At 29.8% G+C, this 21,556-nt stretch overlaps 1 protein-coding gene across 2 annotated transcripts in view; it reads left to right on the forward strand.

Moving 5' to 3' along the window:
* The window catches only part of LOC107442095 (glutamate receptor ionotropic, kainate 2-like), a 113,522-nt gene that overhangs the window by 12,180 nt on the left and 79,786 nt on the right, over positions 1–21,556 (forward strand). For both annotated transcript variants that reach the window (XM_043056707.2, XM_071188082.1), the window contains exon 2: positions 5,304–5,459. In XM_043056707.2, the coding sequence (XP_042912641.1) occupies positions 5,304–5,459 (156 nt within the window). The remainder of the gene's footprint in view (positions 1–5,303; positions 5,460–21,556) is intronic.

Below are 21,556 nucleotides of genomic sequence, written 5' to 3' on the forward strand. Positions count from 1 at the left end.
TTCATATTTAAAGTGCTAGCAAAATTCATGTTATTTCCCAAAACTTTCTGAATTATATTAATAGTTATAAATGAGTTTGACCACCACTACATATAAATAATTACAACAAAGATATTAAAAGCATACAAGTCTTTCAAGCGAATTTCAACCTGGTTAAAATATAAATTTCTTTTAGAGTAAAACTGTTATTCGGTAATTGTTTAACTACCACTTGGAAAATCCATTCTCGAAAAGAATGAATGTTGGCAGGTATAGAACTGGATCAAAGTGGTGTTGGATATGAACTTTTTAATCAGTTATATGTAGTGGTGTGTTAGCATTCACTCGAGTGATTTTCAAGAAAAAATCTGGTTCAGACTATATTATTAAATTGCATATAACTGTAACGAGTAGAGAAAAACATCTTGCAATTCTGTTAAAAATCTTATTCAATAGAAAGCAAAAACAAAAATAAAAAATTGCTCCTCACTTTTATTCATCCCCAAAACGTCCATGTAAACTTTGGTAGACATTTTAAAAAAAGTTTTGCCGAAACTCTTTTTCACTTTCATGAAAATTTGAATGAAAAAACAATTATTGCCTACCTGAAAATTCTAACTCAAAGAACATTTAAAGCATTAGTCAAATAACAAATTAAGTTAAATTTAATGTGTTTAATTTTGCTCGTTTTTAAAAAATTCTCTGCGTAATTAATAGGTATCATTGTGTTTAAGTTGTTTGCATTCAGTAGTGGAAAAAATCATTCTAAATTAAATTTATTAAATCAATAATAATAAAATATGAAATCATAAAATTTACTACTCCTCTAAATGTTCAAATAAAATTCTCCGATCGCAGGTATACAATACTTTTGATCGCTAAATAGTAAATTAAAAGAAAATAATAAACTAATTCGTAATAAATTTTTTTTGAGTTAAGACTATTTTTATTCATTATTTTTAATATTATGAGGTAGTATATTGAGAATAACTATATATTTAGATATTTTAATAACAACTTTTTTCTTAATTTACCCGATAATCTGCTTAAATGAAGAAAGAGGTCCATGTGGCTGAAATTTACATTTACTTACGAAAAAATTATTTAGAAAATATAAATCTAAATTAACTTATCTAATATTAAAATGGACATAAATGATGAAGATTTCTAGCGACTAAATTGAAAACTAAAATGTAGTAAATAAAATCAAAGCATCAAAACAATTATCTTTATATGGTAGTTAATACTTTTTATTTTATAACTACCGTTCGGATATATCATAGGAAAGCTGTAACCCCCGTAACTTATAGAAAGTGTAAATAATTTTCTTTTTTCATCTTCTCGGTGTTTTATTTATTTAAAAATCGAAACTCATATTCATAAATTAATTATAAAAAAACATGATATCCGATAATATTTTATCTTGTTGACTATGAATTTTTCCACCATAGAATAAATAAAATGCTTGACCTTTACATGTTTGTTTACTTTAGAAACTCTTCTGAAAAAAAAAGAGCTTTGCCTTTTTCTTAAATCATATTTTAATATATCCATTAATTACAAAATTTCATAAAACCTGCTTTCGAAAAATTAGGGATATTATCAGATAGCCCAGTAGATTTATTTGAGATTTTAAGAAATATACTAACAATATATCATTGTTTTGCGGTTCCCAATTTTTCCCGGATACGGAACCCTAAATGATACACCTTCTTTTTGCAGAACCCCGATTTTATAAATAAAGTTTTCTTATCAGTTGTAAACATAATTACAACGGAAGCACTGCTAATGATTTTGAAAATATTTTCTGTGAGGATTAAATTAAATTGTTAATAGTTTCATTAAAAATAGTCTTAAAGCGCGTCATCTATAGTTGTGATTATTTCTTTTTTTTGGTTAATTATGGTTAATTTGGTTAATTAAATAAATAAGCCGAATTATGGTTTTCGTTGAAATGAAGATGAAAAAGAACTATTGTTGGTTGAATTGAGATCGAATTATAATTATTTGTCCTTTTTAAAAATTAATTTCTCAGGATGATTTCAACCAATTTCGCTCAAAGTTTGCATTTTGCCATAGGAAATTATTTTCTTTAAATAGATACAAAAAATTATATACCTTACAGTTCAAAATTTTTTCGATTATTATTAAATGAAATAATAAAAAATAATAGTAATAAATAATAATAATAAATAATAATCACTTTTTAATAAAAGTTATTTCTTGCATGGAATTATCTTTGAAATTTTATAATCAAGTGCCAAAATTTTTCAATTTGCTTAATAATTTCTCGAGATAAGTGCAAAAAGTGAAATTAATATTAAGGGGTCCAAACTTTGGAGCGCTCTCTTGGCAAAACTATTGGGATCATATTTTTCGGATTGCAGCTACCCCTATATCTTGGGAGTCAGAAATATGAATCCTTCGAGAAAAAAGTATGTTTGTACAAAGAAAATACGTTTTTGTGTCTGATTTCGTAACCTAAAATATCGTCTGCACTTACTAATTAGCATATATGAGGTCACTCCTCGATCCATTACGTCCTGGAACGTAAAAATCCCATCATTAGAGCAAAAGTCCTCTAGGGTGGTCCGTTTTTTTTGGAGCACTGTATTTGGACTTAATTGAAAATTAAAAGGTGATGAAAATTTAAGAAAAAAGAAATAATATCCTCATAATGAATCTGATCTAAAACTTAATGTAAAGATGCAAGCAACCAATTTTGTTTTAACCCTTTGCACTCGAAATTCTTTCAGCTGTTAAAAAAAATGGACCCAACTACTAACATTTTAAAAGATTTTTTTGCTAACTTACCTTATAACACCTGGAGATCATTGAATGAAGTGGTAACTAAACATTAATGTGAAAAAAATTTCACATTTAGAGTGGTGGGTAATTTACAGGTGACAGTGGTGACTGACAGTCCACCTCTCGAGTGCAAAGGGTTAATTTTCTCTACGCATTTTAGTTTGGAACTAAATAAACATCGGATTAAAGAAAGCAATAAAATTGAATCGAGAGAGAGATTTCCAAAATTAGCAACAGTTAAAAATAAACTTTAGTTAGAAATAGTGCTTAAAAAACGGAAGAATATAGTTATAATAGGGCAATTTTCTAAAGGTTGGAACATAGCACAGATCTTAAATTAAAGTTCTGACTAAAATTAAGTTAAATTTAATCCATGGTATATAATTCTGTATAGTGACAGGAATTAACATAAATTATTCAAAAGTTATCTGTAAATACTCTAAAAAAATTTTTTTCAATCAAAAGGGCCAATTTTGAACAAATGCAACATCAATTAAAAAATTCTGACTAGATTATTAAAAATAAAATAAGTGTAATAAACGTATGTAATAGAATGGTTACTTGTTAATATCCTTAACAAATGATTACAATAGATCTATCACATAACTGTGCGAAAGCTTTTTTTATGAAAAAGAAATTTAGTGTTTAGATGGATGTTCAAAAAGTAGCCAATAAAACTGTGCTTTTATTTTAACAAAAAATAGATCAAAATAAATAATTTAAACTCATTTAGCCATTTTTAAAGCAATTTTTAAGTATAAATATTTTCTCATATTTTTAGGAAATATTTCTGTTATAAAAAGCTGTTTTCTTATCCATGAATGATGGTTCAAATTATGTAACATACGCAAGTTGATAATTTATACCTTTAATTTATTGTTTAAGATAATCTGATGTCCTGAACTTTGAGGAAAAAGTTATTATAGCTTAAATTTTGCTTTACTAGAAAGATATATCGCTTTAGCAGTGGATATTTAATGCATAATCTTAAACATAAAAAAAAAAAAAAATCAGAATTAGCTTTTATTATTCCCACCTTTTGAGAGGGGCCCTATAATATTTTTAGTTAACTATATTTCGCGAAAAAGATCACTTGCAACTTTTCATTTTTAATATCATTCGTCGCAATAAAGTGCTTTTATTTAAAATGAAATAATAGAGAAAATTGTTATTTATTAATCACCAATTTCTATTAGCGTAAAAATTAGACGTTACACGGCATTAACTGAGTAAAACAAAACCTCCTGAGTTGTGCTTAAATTTTGTACTTATAACAGAATTTGAAAGCTACAAACTCTTTGCCAATTGGAATTTTTTATTTTAGTTTATTTTTTGTTTGAATGTGCAATGTTTTAGATCTAATTTAGGTTTATGTACACTTATTTGCTTCTTTAAAATTAATATTTAGGAAAAAGAATATGACTTCAACGGACTGAATCGAAAAATAACATGTATTATCGTTTTCCTCCACTTCATACGTATCAGAGAAGTGGGTTCACTTAGTATTTATTCTAGTGAACACTAAAAATTTCTAGTTAGGAATATATTATTAAGTTGTATAAAAACTGAAACTTGGGGAGAGAAACTGATTGCAGATTTGAAATCGGCGAAGCGTTTATATCTAAGTAAAATCCGTTCAAAAAATCTCTTGTAACAGAAAACTCATTCAAAAGTTATTTAATTTCATCCTGGTTTAGTTTCATAAGAATTATAGACTTATAGTTCCGTTGTCAGTTACTGACAATGTGCGGATTCAATATTATCAACAAACAGATATTTGTAATCAGTTTATATAGAAAAAAAAATAATTGTAAATATTTAGAAGCAAAATCTAAATTGGAATAAATATCCACAATGTTCAATTTATTCAAATTTAAGAGAGACGCAAAAGAAACTAACTCTTGAACTCTTGCAGGTTCAGCCCTTTTGCTTGAAACATTTTTACCATTGAATTTACGCTTAGACTCTGAGAAAATTTAAATAAATATAACTATGAAAAGAAAACGCTTCACTTTTCGTTAATAAAAAACTGCCAAAAAAATGGGTAAAAAATAACCGTTTAAAATATCGTATTTTTAATACGTATTTTTAACGAAATATTTAAACGGAAAATTGATAACGTTAAAATACCTTAACTTTAACGTATACGTTATAACGAATTAACCAATGGGAAAAATCATCCCGTGAAATTGGCGTAATTTTAATGTTAAGTCCAAAATCTTATAACGAATTAACGTATTTTTAACTTTTATTTATATTTTGAATATTCATCCTTGGAACGATGAAAGGTTATCTGGTTTGTAAGCAGAATGGAGCAATCCGTACATTTCGATCTCCTTCCCTTTTCTTTAATTGATATAGCGATGATTTTTGGGACTACTGATATTAATAAGAGTATTTATATAGAGTATTGTAACATCAAAAATAGAATGATCATTATATCAAATTTTCTCAGCTACAGTAAGAAAATTTAAACTTAATTTTATTTCATATATAAATAAAAATGATGTTTTTAGGAGGCTTATTTGACACTGACGATGATGAGCAAGAGCTAGCTTTTCGAATTGCAGTAGACAAAATAAATGGTGACACTAGTGTTTTGCCGCGCTCAAGATTGGTTGCGGAAGTTGAGAAAGTTGCTATCGATGACAGCTTTAGAGCGACGAAAAAAGGTAAGTTCTTTTATTTGTATGAAGTCAAAGCAATTACGTCATAAATGTCAAACATGTAATAAATATACACGGCCAGTGGTCGGAAGTAGTGCACGACAAGTACTGGAAACTACTGTAGTCGCTACTTTTCTTCGTAGTTCGTAGTGTAGTACTTTTTTTCAAAAAAGTAGTATAGTGAGTAAGGTAAACCAACCAGTTAAGGAACATTTCATATATATTGATTAAAAATAAGAATTTGAAAGTTTTTCTTTAGATTGATTGGTAACAATAGCTTACTGCCAAACAATAGGAAGTCATCTAGCAATGTTTTGGATTACCTGGTCAAATAGATTTCTTTGGAAGAATTTTTGAATTTGTTGTTATCTCTGCAACACCTTGTTTCTTTGAAAAAATTATAAGGTGAGTGTTTGTATTTATATGTTTGAAGTGGAATTAATTGCATGTAATAGTTTTATTTTTCTCACTGTGAAAAAGAGAATTCAAAATATAGTTATTGAAGTTACGTTTTATTTTTTTTAAGCATCATAGCATAATAAAGTACTGAGATAAGGGGGTGTTTATTCACTGGATCACCAAACGATGAAAAACCAGTGAAGGAACAAGTGTTCCTTTACTGGTTTTTTTTCTAAGTTAATGAAAATAAAAGATAAACTTTAATTTTCTTGTACCTTTAGTGATGTTCCGCATCAAAAGTATGTTAAAAATACGAAAAACAACTTCTAACCAGTGAGGGAACAGGCATGTTCCTTTACTGGGCATAGATTTCCCAGTGAATGAACAGTATGTGTTAATATGTTGACACTTTAATTTTCAATTCATGATTACAAAAAAAGTTAATATTTTCCAAGTATTTATATGTTATAATTTCAAGAATAGGCTTGTTTTTAAATATTTGTATGGCTTATAAATTCATAAAGAGCATTAAAAAATAACCAAAATTAAGTGTTCCTTTACTGGGTGTTCATTCATTGGTAAGAGCTGTTCCTTCACTTGGTCTTCTTACTACTTGTTATTTGAACCTCCAAAACTTTAAAACAATATTATGTAAGTTCTCTGCAATTTTTTTTACATAATTTGCAATTAGTAACAAATATGTTGACACTGTCATTTAACTAAAATTACAATTTTGAAATTAATATGATTTTTTAAAATGTAAGCGAAGCTTAAGTGTTCCTTCACTGGTTATTTTACCCTAGTACGATACAAAAAAATAGTAGTTTGTAAAAATTCCTGGCAAATTCTTTTAATGTTAGTTAAGAATAGTAATGAGGCCCTAACGCAACTAATTTTTCGAATTTGATGGGAACAAATCTTCGCAAGTCCGTCAATGGGTTCTATGAAAATGACTCTATATCTGCAGGTGAGCGCTAATAGAAATTATGCACTTTAAATCACGCATAACTAACATATAAACTAGCCATTACGAAAAATAAATGATTAATACTTCATTCACACTTTCACACGAGAATGTACGCTAGTGAAACATTGATGTTATTTCAAAGGAAGGAAACGTAATTTCGATGTACTTAACTTCTTAAAGGAAATAAAAGAGCATTAAATTATTAAATAATTCCTAGTATTTGATAGTTTCACTTTTCATAAATTAAATATTCGCTGTTAAAAAAGACATAAAAATTTGACGATTAAATAAGCATACTGGAGGAAAAAAAATGTTTTGGAATAACAAACTGGCTCATCTAAACATGAATAAATAATTCTTAATCCTTCCCTTATATTTAATGCAAACCAATTTCTTATTCAAGGCCATTTTGGGCATAGATGTAAATTAAGTTCTCCAGTAAAGTTCGTCTCTTTAAAGTAAGGAAGTAGTTACTAAATTCCCAAGCAGTTTATAGCGACTACATTTAAGAAAATGTAGTTTCAGTTAACTACATTTCTAACAAAGTAGTTGTAGTCAACTAGAAAAATATTGTAGTTTTTCCAACCACTGCAGACGGCCTACGATCAGCAATTGCCAATTCAATAATCTGTCAATTATGTCAATTCCGTAAAAATCTGTTAATTTGGTAAAAATCTGTCAATTCAATAATCATTTATTGAACCCATCGGGGATAAGCGTTTTATTTTATAATTCGACATTTTTTTAGTTTCATATAGTTTATTCTTATCTCGCCCCGCCCTATTTTAGGGCATACGAGAGTTGATACATACACAAATCATACATTTAAAATACGTAAATCTCTAAAAGTTACATCAACAGTGAATATAAAAATCTGAATATCTAAAATAATGCTCAGTGCAATTCTATAAAACAAGTTAAATCCAAATAAAATAATAAAGTAGTAAAAAGGTTAAAAAAAAAAAAAAAAAAAAAAAAAAAAAAAAAAAAAAAAAAAAAAAAAAAAAAAAAAANACTTTGCAGGAACATGCAAAACAGTGATAAAATATAGAAGTTAAAATTCGATAAAAAGGTTAAAAGGCAGAACAAGTTAAGAATCAAAACAATCAGTTAAAAGTTGATAAAAACAATGCTTGTTAAATTAAAAATTTATAAAAACAATACAAATTAAAACGTAGAGAAGTTTAAAATGAAATTAGACAGAAACACAAGACACCAGCAATAGTGTTCGCAGGCTCCGAGCATAGTTAAATGTGGTTCAGAATGTCCTCCAATGTTACCTTTATAATTTTTTTATCGATGTTTCTACAGACCAACTTAGCAAAGCATTGGTGCAAATTTTGTCCTGCAAAATGGTTTCCACGGAGTGTCTGGAAGTGTGGGCAGTTCATGATCAAGTGTTCGATTGTCTGATTGTCCCCACAATAGGTACAAGTTGGGTTTTTATTGAAAAGTCTATTTTGGTATTCTCCAAACACCCCGTGTCCAGTAAGTAATTGGTTTAGGTAAAAGTTGGCCTGTAGTCGTTTGGTGGAAGGGTCTTTAAAAAAAATATAGGTTTGTCGACCTCTCTCGGAGCTCTGCCATTCTGTTTTCCATCTATTTAGGTTGTTGGACTTGATGATTGTTTTGATCTAGGCCTTGGAACTTGGGACCTCTAAATTGATTTGGCTGAGACTGACGACTTCCTTGGCTGCCTGATCCGCCTCTTCGTTGACTAGGATACCAATGTGCGCCCTGACCCAGTTACATGTGATGTTTGGCCTCCATAGTTGTTTAGTATTTTCTGTTTCTTTGTTATTTGGAGTTGGGTCACTTAGGGTTTGCAACGATGAGAGCGAATCAGTGAAAAGAGTGGCGTCCGGGTAGTCATTTTTAGCCAGCCAATCAAATGCACTTTTAATTGCCATCAGCTCAGCCATAAAAATACTGCAATTGTTGGAGAGTCTAATGGAGTCCGCTTTAATGGTTATCCCATTTCTCTTGATGATAATTCCATAGCCGGTCTTGTGCTTTATCCTACTTCCATTATCGGTCTCTTCGGCGAACTCCACTCTTGAACCATCCGTGAAAATTTCCAACCCCTTATTAGTGGGGAGAGACCTACCCCAAGGCACCGAAACAAACTTTGAGGGGTGTTGCCTTACTGGTCGTTGTTCCAGTGCAATCGAGTCCAGAGAGTGGCCCAAAACTATTTCCAAGTCAGCCAACCCCCAGCCCCAGGTCAATCTTTTTGTGCTGATATCTTCAAGGATCTTTAAGTGAATAGGTATCACTCCCACCAGTATCTGGAGGGCCTCCGTACTTGTAGTAGAGTAGGCTTTGTAAAACTGCTTTCATAAATACAAAAATGGAAAAAAAACAAAAGAAACAAGGAACATATGAAATTAGGAACATGATGTTACATAATAACTACCCTTAATATACGGCATTATAAACCCTTTTCTGCAATAAAAAGAGTAACAAAAACTATGCACAAGTGGTCATAAATTAATTTTTAAGCGAGAATAACAAAAACAACAAAAGTATTTTTAATCTCTAACCTATCACTATTGTGGTCAATAAGAACAACAGAGTGACTAAAATCATCTAAAAAGCATTTTAGAATGTTAATCTTATAAACCACCTGTCTTTTAGGAATTGGTTCTTGATTATTATAATCTCATTCTCATTGATCCTTCTGTCCTAAATTTGTCATTATTTGAAGACGTTTTCCCTCAGTTAAATATTAGTTTGTCAGTTTTTTCATAACGTCATCAATGCAAGATTTCAGTGCAAGGTCACTTCTTTTTAATGTATATTATTATATATTAAGGACATATTATTATACATTAAGAATATATTATTTCGTATTAAGGATATATTATAACATATTAAGGATAATTTTAAGGTATCCGATTATTTTCGACAGCTTTTTTTTTTTAAATATTAATATAGAATTTTTAAAAACTAGTTTATTTGCTTTATTATGTGTAAAAACTAATAAACTGGCTAGAAAATATTATTATTTATTTATTTTTTAAATGGCCATTTTTAGGTAAAAATAAGGCATTTTTTGCATATATTCTAAACACTGTAAAAAATCCTTTGAGGATTATAGATAAAAGGCTATTTGAACTATTATCGTAAAAGCAAATGCACATACGGAGTTAAGGATCAATATAGAACAGTAAATATTTAAAACTTTCCACGCTTGTGTTAGAGAAAAAGCGTGCATAAGAAATGAAATTCTACTTTTTTTTTCTTTTAGTCTGTTATTCAAAACATGTGAGCCATAATCGTAAACATTCATGCAGAATTTCAGACAATTAAACTTGAAGGTGGTGAAAAATATGAAAAAATTTGGTTTTGAGATAAACGCATTTAAAGATTTAAAATCATTAGTCTATCCACTGTTATCACCTTGCACAAAAGCTACTGCAACTTTGTGAATAATTAGATTACAAACAACAGTTAAACAGTTTTAGAAAGCTGAGAGTACAGTGATTCTAAATTTATATTATACTAAATTTCGAAAATTTCGGCGGTTTTCGAAAAATTTTATTAGCGGTAAAAGTAAAATTTTCCATACACGGCTCACTTCCAAAAAACAAAATTTGAAATTTGAAACTATTGGCGGCTATTTAGATAAAAGAGAAACTGTTATTTATCATTGAAATTACTTTAATTTACAAAATCAATTATTGATAAATTTTTGAATATGGATAAAGACTACTTTTTTTTTGGATTTTATATTTTAGTAGTAATATATGTCCTATAACGTAAAAGATTGTTTTAGTAACTATTAGAATACTTTTTATCATTGCGAGGGATCAAAATATATTTTTACTTGTAAATAGAGCGTCAGAAAAAATAAACATAAACATCGATGTCCCATTTGCGTCAAAGGATTATTCTAATATAGCGAAAAAAATTTATCATTTGAATAATAAAGTTATCCAGAGCCGCGATGGCTCAGGGGATAGAGTGTTCGCATTCCAATGAGGTGAACCGCGTTCGAATCCAGCGATGGGTGGTCGATATGAATCCGCATCCGGCTTGCATCGACCACAGTGCTGACGTGAAATATCCTCAGTGGTAGACGGATTATGGGTTAGAATCCCTTTGCCGTCAGGCTAATCATGAGAGGTTCTCGTGGTCTTCCTCTCCATGTAGCGCAAATGCGGGTTAGTTCCATCAAAAAGTCTTCCACGAAGGCAAAAATTTCTCCCAATGCTTGATCCAGGAGTTCCCTTGTCTACTGGATTTGGTTCAAAATTACAAGGCTACGGAGTTGACCATTAGCAGTCGTAAACCCGAAAATTGGATGGCCTCTTCAGTGACTGTTATAAAATAAAAAAAAATAACGTTTTTGAAGAAAATATTAAAACCACATTTTTTTCAGATGTTTATGCTCTTTAAATGCGAAATATCTTGAGTTTCTTTTGAATAAAGGATGAGAGACAGGACACTCTAGATGGCAACTCTAAATGGCCGTGATCAATGTTCAAAATGTTAGAAAACTATGAATACTTCAGAATTTCACATTGATAATCAAAAATGTCCCCGGAAAAAGATATGAAGTCTTATAAACATTTATGTGATATATTCAGATCATTAACATGGAATATTAAGCTGAGAAAAAAATGAGCATTTATGATACTACCTACATTTTGCTTTTCATAAATGTTCTAAAGTTGCAAAAGGTGCTCGTGACATTTGTGCTGTGTATGGAGAAAGTACCACAGAAGCACGAGCCAAGTTTAAAAATTGAATTGGTTTTCTCATAGACGCACTGCGTTCTGGCCTTCCACTTGTGTTCGAAAAAGAGCCATTTAACAATTTTTTGTAAGAAAATTCGAATCATACGATAAGGAAGCTGGTGTCACTAATTGATGTTTTCACAAAAACAGGAAGAAAGAAACTGTGGTATCTTAGTTGCCAACCCAATAGTATTTTTATAACTTTTTGAAAATTTCAATCGCGCGTCGAAATTTTGCGAATTTGTTTACTTTTTTAAATAAACAAGACGCTTTTAAACTGGATTATCTGCGCAAGAGGTTTCTCATGAAGTTCAATATGTACAAAATGTCTTTTAAAATATCAACTTAAGAATATTTGATTTATATACTTAATAATGATATCCTCTTTTTAATTACTGAAAACTAAACTCAGTGGCACGACAGCTCATAGAGGGCCAAGGCCTATTGTGCCCATCTCAATTTTCTTGACCTTGGGCTTTGGGGTGAGGGAGCAGATGTTCTGTTTAGATGGTCAGCCAAGCGAGGAACTTCCAGTGTTTAGTTCCCAAGCAAGCTTGGTACTCATTTATCTACCTACTGAGGAGTTGAAAAGCTGTGTTAACCTTGCCCGGTCCGAGGATCGAACCCAGGACTTGTTGCATGGGAGCGCGAGGAGCTACCACTCAGCCACCGGGCGTCCCTATCCTTAATTACATTTTCGTATAAATTTATTGGCTTTTAGTTTAGTTTTCATTAAAAACCAAGGTTTTACGTGTCTATTTTCGAGTATATTTAAAATCCATAAATTGCATATCATAGTAAAAACAGTATAAAAGATTATTTATTTCTTAAAATATAATTTAAGTATCCCTAATATCTATTTATCAAATGAAATTTCAAACGCTGACCATTAACTATTATTTGAAAGAAAAAACTTCGTTTTTCCTTCCTCAATGGGAAAAAAAAACAAGGAACGATTACTTTTTATGACTGGTATCTAAATCCGAATNTTCTTAAAATTTAATTTAAGTATCCCTAATATCTATTTATCAAATGAAGTTTCAAACGCTGACCATTAACTATTATTTGAAAGAAAAAACTTCGTTTTTCCTTCCTCAATGGGAAAAAAAAACAAGGAACGATTACTTTTTATGACTGGTATCTAAATCCGAATAATATATTTATGGTATGTATTGAATTTTTTTTTCCTTCAAAAACTCAAGTTTTACTGAATTAAAATGTACACCTTGTTCGACATATTTAAGCTAGGAGCATTTATTTATTCTATTTTTTAACGTCAGGAAATATGAAAAAAAAGAAACTTTTTTGTTTGTTTAAAAAGTTGTTTCTTATTAAAATAAATATCTTGATGACGATGCTGCTTATCATTTCTTTTAGAAATAATCACAAAATAAGAAGACATTTTAAAAAATGCATCTTATAAAAAAAAATGGAAAAGCCTTTTGAATTCTTAAATCTCAAAATATGAATATTTTTTTAAAATCTTTCTAAGTCTATGCATTTTTCAAAATTAAGCTCGATCTGAAATTTTTTTAAAGCGGCCTTAGTTTTGAAAAATGCATATACTTTGAAATGTTTATTTTTGCTAAAAATACTTAACTTCATGTTTTGAACATCAGAAATCCGATTTTCTCAAAATAAATTTATTTCTATTTCTGGAAAAAAGTGTTTTTGTGTCTGATTTTATAACTTAGGGATCACAAATCAAGCAACAAAAAAGAAATAATAAAAAAATAAAGTATCTGAATAAAAAATTACACCTTATTCAACATATTTAAGTTAGGAACATTGATTTATTTTCATTTTTTAATGTCAGGAAACATCGCATAAAGAATTTAATCTCTTTATCACTTGTTTCTTATTAAAATAAATGTCTTGATGTTAATGCAAATTATCATTTCCTTTCGAAATAAGCGCAGAAAAAAAGTCATTTAAAAAAAAAGCATTTTAAATTAAAGAGGAAAAAGCCTTTTGAGTTCATGAACCTCAAAATATGAGTGTTTTTTGTAAATCTAAGTATATGTATTTTCCAAAATTAAATTAATTAAGTAAGTTTCCGAAATTATATTAATTTCTATGCATGGAAATTATGATTCTGTGTCTGATTTCGTAACTTAAAGATCACAAATTAAGCAACATAGTTAAAATTAACCCCTTTGATCAATTTAGATTGCCCTATTAATAAATATAAACCATTCCCGCAGCAGACCATTTTAGGCTAATGATGACAAAAGCTCCATGATTTGGAGGCGAATGGTTTGTTTGTGGTAATGTATTTAGCATTGCACACCCACCGCAAAGACAAGACTGATGGTTGTCTCCTAGACAAGTTGGTTTCCTTTAATCAACCCGCTAATAGGTTACCTAATGCTAACAGTTCATTTCTCAGATTTCTCATAGTTCCTTAAAACAGTGGTTCCCAAGAGGTATTCCACAGAAGTTTAGAGTCATCACCTCCAACATCAAAAAGCCTCCACACGGTCTTTTATAAGTAGTCCGCGCAGACTATTTAAAAAGTGAACCAGTTTCGCGCTTGAACCCATATTCTATTTTAAAAGTAATTGAGAGAAATTTATCGTATATATTTGAGAATAAAATTTTTAGTGTTTGACAAGTAAATAAGACAAAACAATCATATTCATGAATTAAACAAATTTTTAAACATATATTTGCTACTACTTTTTTATTTTTACTGGATTTTCTATTAAATGGCTCGTTTGTAAACTGGTTTACCTTCATAGTGGTCAGATCGGACTACTTATAAGAAACCACGTGGAAGCTTCGGTTATAGGAGGCGTTGGTTGATTTCTGCGAAGCGATCATAAGGGTTCCAAAAGTTAAAATTTTTTTGACTAGTAATATTTATGATTATATACAATCAATAATCCGTAATTTAGTTAATATCTTGGTTGTATATGTAAACTTATCTATTTAAAATGACGAAAAAAAAACGTAACAAAATATTTTAAAAAATATAGTTATTTTCCATAAAAATATATTTTATAACCGTCGTTGAACAGCCGATCCAATTTTGGGTTAACGGGTACTATTGTTCAACTTCGCAGCCTTGTAAATTTAAACCCAATCCAGAAGACAAAGGAACTCCTAGATCAAGTATTGGAAGAAATTTGTCTTCGTGTAGGACTTCTTGATGGAACTAACCCGCCTTTGAGTTACATGGGTAGGAAAACCACGAAAACCTTCTACGGTTAGCCTGATGAGAAAGGGACTCTAACTCGTGTTCAGTCTACAATTGAGGACATTTTACGTCAGCGCTGTGGTCGGTGCAAGCTGGATGCGGAATTCATATCGACCAGCCAATTGAATTTTTATGCAATGAATGAAAATTTAGGCAATTAAAAAATTTTTATGAATATTTCCCATCGAGCTTTTCACCTATTTCCCTTTGCGTTCTTCGTGTTTATAACATTTATTTTTTAAAAACAATGATTCAACTTATTTTATTCGTTTTCAACATAAGCATGCATCAAGAACAAATTCAGAAAATTAAATATTTTATTTTTTACATAAAGTATTTTCGATCTAATTGCCTAGGAGTTTCTTTGTTAATATATTCACAGCAGCTTATGAACTTTGGTTGATAATGCTAGAGTTCCGCCGAAGAAGACTCGATCCTTAAGGGTTCCATGATAGAAAAATCTGTTACGTTAATAAGTTATTCCATATTAAATGCGGCCACAGTCTGGAAAATTTAAAAATAGATGACTAATATTGAACGAGAATGTTAGAAGCTTTTAATTTCCTTTCAGTTTTAATAATTTTTTCAATCAGTTTTAACATAATAATTTATTAGCAAATACTTTTTGTTACGCAGGAACTAGTTAAAAATGTTTATTTTTCTTGATATTTTTCTACCTGTTTTGAAATCCTTCCAAGCTTTGGCCACTCTGATATTTACTGTGTCCCCCGTAAGCTAAATATAATTTATTATGCTCCTCTATAGTTACTATTAAAAATAATTAATTATTATCAAATTCTCCTACTACATTTATCGTATTTAAAATTTCCGGACATAAACACTATTACTTTTGAAGCCAAACGCATGACAATTTTCAGGCAGCCATACTAGATTTGGTTTAGTGTCAAAACTTGGGATTTTAATAAGTTCGTCTTTAAGCAAACCTTTTTTAGACACACATTATGAGCTATGTCCGCTTTCTTAAACACTCATTTTGATGTTCGTTTTCCTAAGCATTTAAGCCATGTCTGTTCATTTTAATGTTCATTTAATTAATTCTATACATGTTCATTTTAAGCTATGTCTAAATTAAAAAGTTCGAGTAACGATTTGTTCCGTGCGAAAGCAAGCTAGAAATAAAATGGTTTTACTGCTAGCTTTATCTCTTTTGTGGAAAACAAACAGCAATAAAAATTTTAATTACTCTTATTTAAAGGCATACCTGCCACCTTTAACTCTTTTCAAAAAAGTTTTATTCCTAATGGCAACGAAAAACATTTCAATTGATATGAAAAGCTGGTGTTTCATTACAATTTAGTCAGCAGTTAAAACCAAGTTTCAGAAAACTCTCAGGCCGACTATATATATCGCAAACCTGCCAACTTGTAAGGTCGTTGAAAAAGATTTTACAAAGTGGTAATAAATCAACGATTAAATTTGGAAGAATTTTTTAAAAACAAAACTATTAAGACACCGATGAACATAATTAGCCAGCAAATAGATCGTATCTACATATTTTTTTAATTATTGATTCGTGGCAGTTTTAAAAATTGTTTGTTTGAAACTTTAAACTTAAAGATTTAATATGCTAAACCACTAATGTTATCTCCATCCTCAAAATTACGTCAAAGAGAATTTTTTTTCTAAAGTAAATTTTAATTCTAAAGTGAAGACTAATACTAAGAAATTTTTAGCTTCTTCATTACATAATTGATACCAGTTAGTAATTTTTCCCCAGTTGTTAACGAGCTCCAAATACATATCGATGACATTAAAAAAATTGCTATAAGTGTTATTTAAGTATTCTTAAGTTAAAAGAAACATTTCCAATATCACTTCAACCAAATTTTTATTTTTCAGTGCATAAATCGAGTTTGTAAACGTTCAAATGACTACAACAATTAAGATATTAAGTTGAACATCTAAAATAAAACGTAAATACATGAAGAGTAATGAGATAACCGTCATTATTTTTCTTTGACAGTTTGTTCTAACATACAACAGATATTTCGATTTATTGATCTGGAAGGTTCCGAAACTACTTCTTCACCTCCTATATTAGGTTCTGGAATTCTCTTTTAAACATCTTTCCTCTTCATCCTTTCTTATACTCATATTTATCTTTTCATTCTTATAAAAACTAAAATTTTCATTTCCGTTATATTTGAATTAAGTAGTCGGATTATTCATTAAATAATAAGTAGTCTGATTATGCATTAAATAATCCGCAAAAAGTGAAGGAGTGGTTTAAATTAAATTAATCGTATTCAGCGTATCTGAGCTCTGGTTCTGCTGAATGGATTCAACTGACACTTTAAATATATTTAGCCGAGCAGGACGTATTTAGTTTTTGTTAAAATCAGTACCAAAACGTACTAGTGCAAAAAATACTAATAGCAAGACCAGGCTTCATTTTAATATAGTTTAGCATTATTGCAATAAATTTTGCGAATCAGAATTACAAAATTGTGCACTCAAATTTGGAATTCGGATTTCCTAACAATACGACATTAAATATATGGCTATTTAATAAGCCATGAGAAAAAAAACGTAAAAAAACTGCCGTCAAAACGATCGGAAAAGTCAAAAGAATTAAGTTAAGAATTAAATTAGTCACAAAAAATCTTTAGCATTATTGCAATAAATTTTATGAATCAGAATTACAAAATTGTGCACTCAAATTTGGAATTCGGATTTCCTAACAATACGATATTTAAATATCGCTATTTAATACGCCACGAGAAAAAAAAACGTAAAAAAAAACTGCAGAGAAAACGATCGAAAAGTCAAAGGAATTAAGTCAAGAGTTAAATTAGTCACAAAAAATAAAAGTTTGAAAAACTATGGAAAGATANACCGTAAAAAAACTGCCGTCAAAACGATCGGAAAAGTCAAAGGAATTAAGTTAAGAATTAAATTAGTCACAAAAAATCTTTAGCGTCATTGCAATAAATTTTGTGAATCAGAATTACAAAATTGTGCACTCAAATTTGGAATTCGGATTTCCTAACAATACGATATTAAAAATATCGTTATTTAATAAGCCACGAGAAAAGAAAAACTGTAAAAAAACTGCCGTCAAAACGATCGGAAAAGTCAAAGGAATTAAGTTAAATATTAAATCAGTCACAAAAAATCTTTAGCGTCATTGCAATAAATTTTGTGAATCAGAATTACAAAACTGTGCACTCAAATTTGGAATTCGGATTTCCTAACAATACGATATTTAAATATCGTTATTTAATACGCCACGAGAAAAAAAAACGTAAAAAAAAACTGCAGAGAAAACGATCGAAAAGTCAAAGGAATTAAGTCAAGAGTTAAATTAGTCACAAAAAATAAAAGTTTGAAAAACTATGGAAAGATAGCTGAAAAAACAGATAAATTAACTGTCGAAAAAGTCATCTGAAAACGGCTTGGGTTTAAAACGGAATTGTAGCGCTTGGGTGGGGGGTCAAGAAGTGATTTGTTCTCATATACCAAATTCGTGTTTCCTAATAACATCGTATTTAAATTCTGGAATTTTTAAAATCCACGTCAAATTGGTCCAGATAGCATTAAATAACTACCGATAAAACTATCGAAAAATGACCCGGATTTACGATAAATTTTTCGTGAAACGAGTGAGTCAATTGTGCCTGAGAACTATCATAAACTCTGATTCAAAATTTGCTCTGTCTTAATAATGTCATATTAAAATATCGAAATTTGAAAAATTACGCAGAAAAGGGCGAGAAAACGATTTTAAAAAAAAAACTAGACAAGAAGCGGCTACTAGCAATTTTCGCTATTATGGTTATCTGTAACTAGCATTTGATACTTTTAACTCGCAATTTACTACTTTCTAGTCATATAATAATTACCCCTTTCTAGTCATATAGTATAGTCCCTGGAGCTAAAGTTTTCTTCAATAAAATATATCTAAAAATTGCCATCGGGTGGCGCTCTACTGTAGTAGAAAGAAAGACAATTGTTCAAAATTCAAAGAATGACACAAATTTCATTAATTTACACAACTGCGTCAACTTTGTGCTTAACTTGTCGTTAAACAATGAGCATATGATTGCATGCATGCATAATTTGTATATTGGTTTAGCCATACAGTGATATCTATAGATAAAATTTCGAACTGTTTTTTTTCCAGATGAAAACCTCATCCCCATGATCTGTAACATACATTCAAAGTTACATTTGAATCCGTTTAGGTATAACTAAAAAATTGAACTCAATCTGTTGAATAATTTGTGAATAATCAAATCTTTTCAAAAAATCGTTCATTTAAGATTTGTTTTCACACGAAGTATTTAACTTATTTGGTGAACTTTTTGCAATTTTCCATATATGTAAAACTATATGTATTCAAGAATTTCTCAGCTATTAATAAATAAAATAATGAAAACTAATATATAATTATGAAAAATTATATCTGAATAAACAAATTTTACAGTTGTATGCAAAAATTTTCAAATTGCCTAACAAGTTCTCCAGATATGGTCAAATATGCAAAAACTAAAATTAACTATAAGAGGTTTGAATTTTCGACTATTATTCTGATCAAACTATTAAATTTCCAAATTGCGAGCGTAGCTCTCCCAGTCAGCATTTTTTGAGAGTCAATACTCCAAATCTATCGAAATAGGAGTTATGTTTATTCAGAGAAAGTAAGTTTTTGTGTCTGATTTCGCAATTTAAAGTTTGAGTAGCTAAATAACATATTTCAGGTCACCACTTTGAACAATTAAGTTTGAGTATTGGATCGGGAAAATCCGATCATTAAATCAAAAGTTATTCAGCGTGTTCCATTTTTTGCGTACTGTACAAGATAGAGATGAGGATTAACTGATTAAATCCCAGATCTTTTATTAGAACGGTTCCTTTTTCCCAAAAAGAAAAAAAATTGTACCACGCGTGCTACATTATTAAGAGCCATTATTTTGCACTTCAGTACTTTTGTACTTTCATTTTTTTCTATTGAAGTTGGTTATGAAACATAAATATTGTGCAAATTTGATCTCCTAAAAAATTTCTCTCTCCCCTGTGGAAAATTTCAAAGTGCAAGGTCACTTCTTTAAAAGTAGAATACCAGTATGTTTTAAGGGGTATATCCAAAGAAAGCAACAACACCCCATAGTTTAATTGTGTTATATTATTAGAATATCGCTGCCTGGTTATGGACACACACTTGTTCCCGGGGGCATTGTTGATCTTCAGAGTTATGCTCCATCAAAGGTAGTAAAAAATTAAGTTTTTGGCGTCTTTCGGCCCTTAAAATCATGGTTTAGCAACTGTTCTCCAATAATTTCTTTACTGAATATTAAAATTCTCTATTAGGACAAGTTATTTGACCAAGTACTTTCCTGAGTTATCGATGCTTTTAGTAGATATAGCCATTCAAACTGTCAAAAAAATACAAGATGTGAATTTCTTTTTATTTACCTTTTCTCAATAAAAAATCATCGCCAAAAAAACTATCTATACCATCCTGTAGGTAAAGGTATCTACTAACACGTGGTAAGGAAAAATCAAAGGGACCCCGTGTTCCATTTTCAGGAAAAAAAGAGCCAAAGTTGCATCTAAACGCTGTGTTAGAAACCACATACATCTTTTTTGAGACACTTAGGATGAATCTTACTCACCAAACAAAGTTAAAATAAGGAAATCTTGTAAAATATCTATCTGTAATTAAAAGTTATATTTACCGAAGAAAAAATACAGAGGCGTTGTGCCATAAAAAAAACTGAAAAAAGCAAGGTTTTCTTCGTAATATACTAGTATAAAATACTGTTAGAAATTTACAATAAACCAAAAACTTTTTATTTTAACGCTTATTATTTATTAATTTCTTCGTACGACTTAATTAAGTTAAAAATAAAATTTAGGGAGGCTAAAAATATGACATTTAATGGAGCTAAGGCATTTTTTTTGCACAAAATTTCTCAATCTTTTTCTAGTAATCGTCTTCCAGTATTAAAATATTTTTGCCTTTGACTCAAATCTAATGCACGCTACCTTCACATCGCTGTTAAATATATCAGTCATTTCTTTCAGATACCACACGTTATCAAATTAAATTACAATCTGGTTTAATGAAACTGCAATCCTTTGTGTTGCTGAACATGAATCTCTTAACTTCGGGAACATTTACTTCTGTTTCTTTTTCAATTTCCAAAATTAGTACTTATCAGATGAACTTTAGTATTTATCGTAGTTGAAAGATCGTTTTTTTCTCTTTTTAAATTTAACATGTAATGCTGAACTTTATTTGTCGATCTTTAGGACAAAATCTTTTCGTCTTTTGCTGTATATCAGTTTCAACTCTGCAAAAGTCTTTATCCGAAGATAATTTCATGTAAAAAAATAAGATTCAATACTTATTTGTTATTTTCTTATTATTTTGTTTAAAAATAATCTAAAACATTTTTAATTTCACCCTTCAACAAACATGAAGAAACTTCCATTAATGAAAGACTTTTCTTACACTAAGTGGTCCTAATTCTAGGCGTGAAGTAAGATTAAAAAGATAATCAGAAGTAGATTATTTTTCATAATTGAGAAATAATAGTGCATCATTGTTTAGAAACATTGCAATGCTTTTAATAAAGCAGTGGTGGCCCAGGAGATAGAGCACCCATGAGGTGAACAGGGTTCGAATCCGAGAGATGGCTGGTCGATACGAATTCCGCACCCGGGTCGCACAGACCACACCGTAAAATATCCTCAGCGGTAGATGGATCATGTGTTAAAGTCCCCTTACCACCAGGTTAACCGTAGAAAGCTTTTGTGGTTTTCCTCGCCA

This window comes from Parasteatoda tepidariorum, chromosome X2 (assembly GCF_043381705.1).
Source record: "Parasteatoda tepidariorum isolate YZ-2023 chromosome X2, CAS_Ptep_4.0, whole genome shotgun sequence".
NCBI lineage: Eukaryota > Metazoa > Arthropoda > Arachnida > Araneae > Theridiidae > Parasteatoda > Parasteatoda tepidariorum.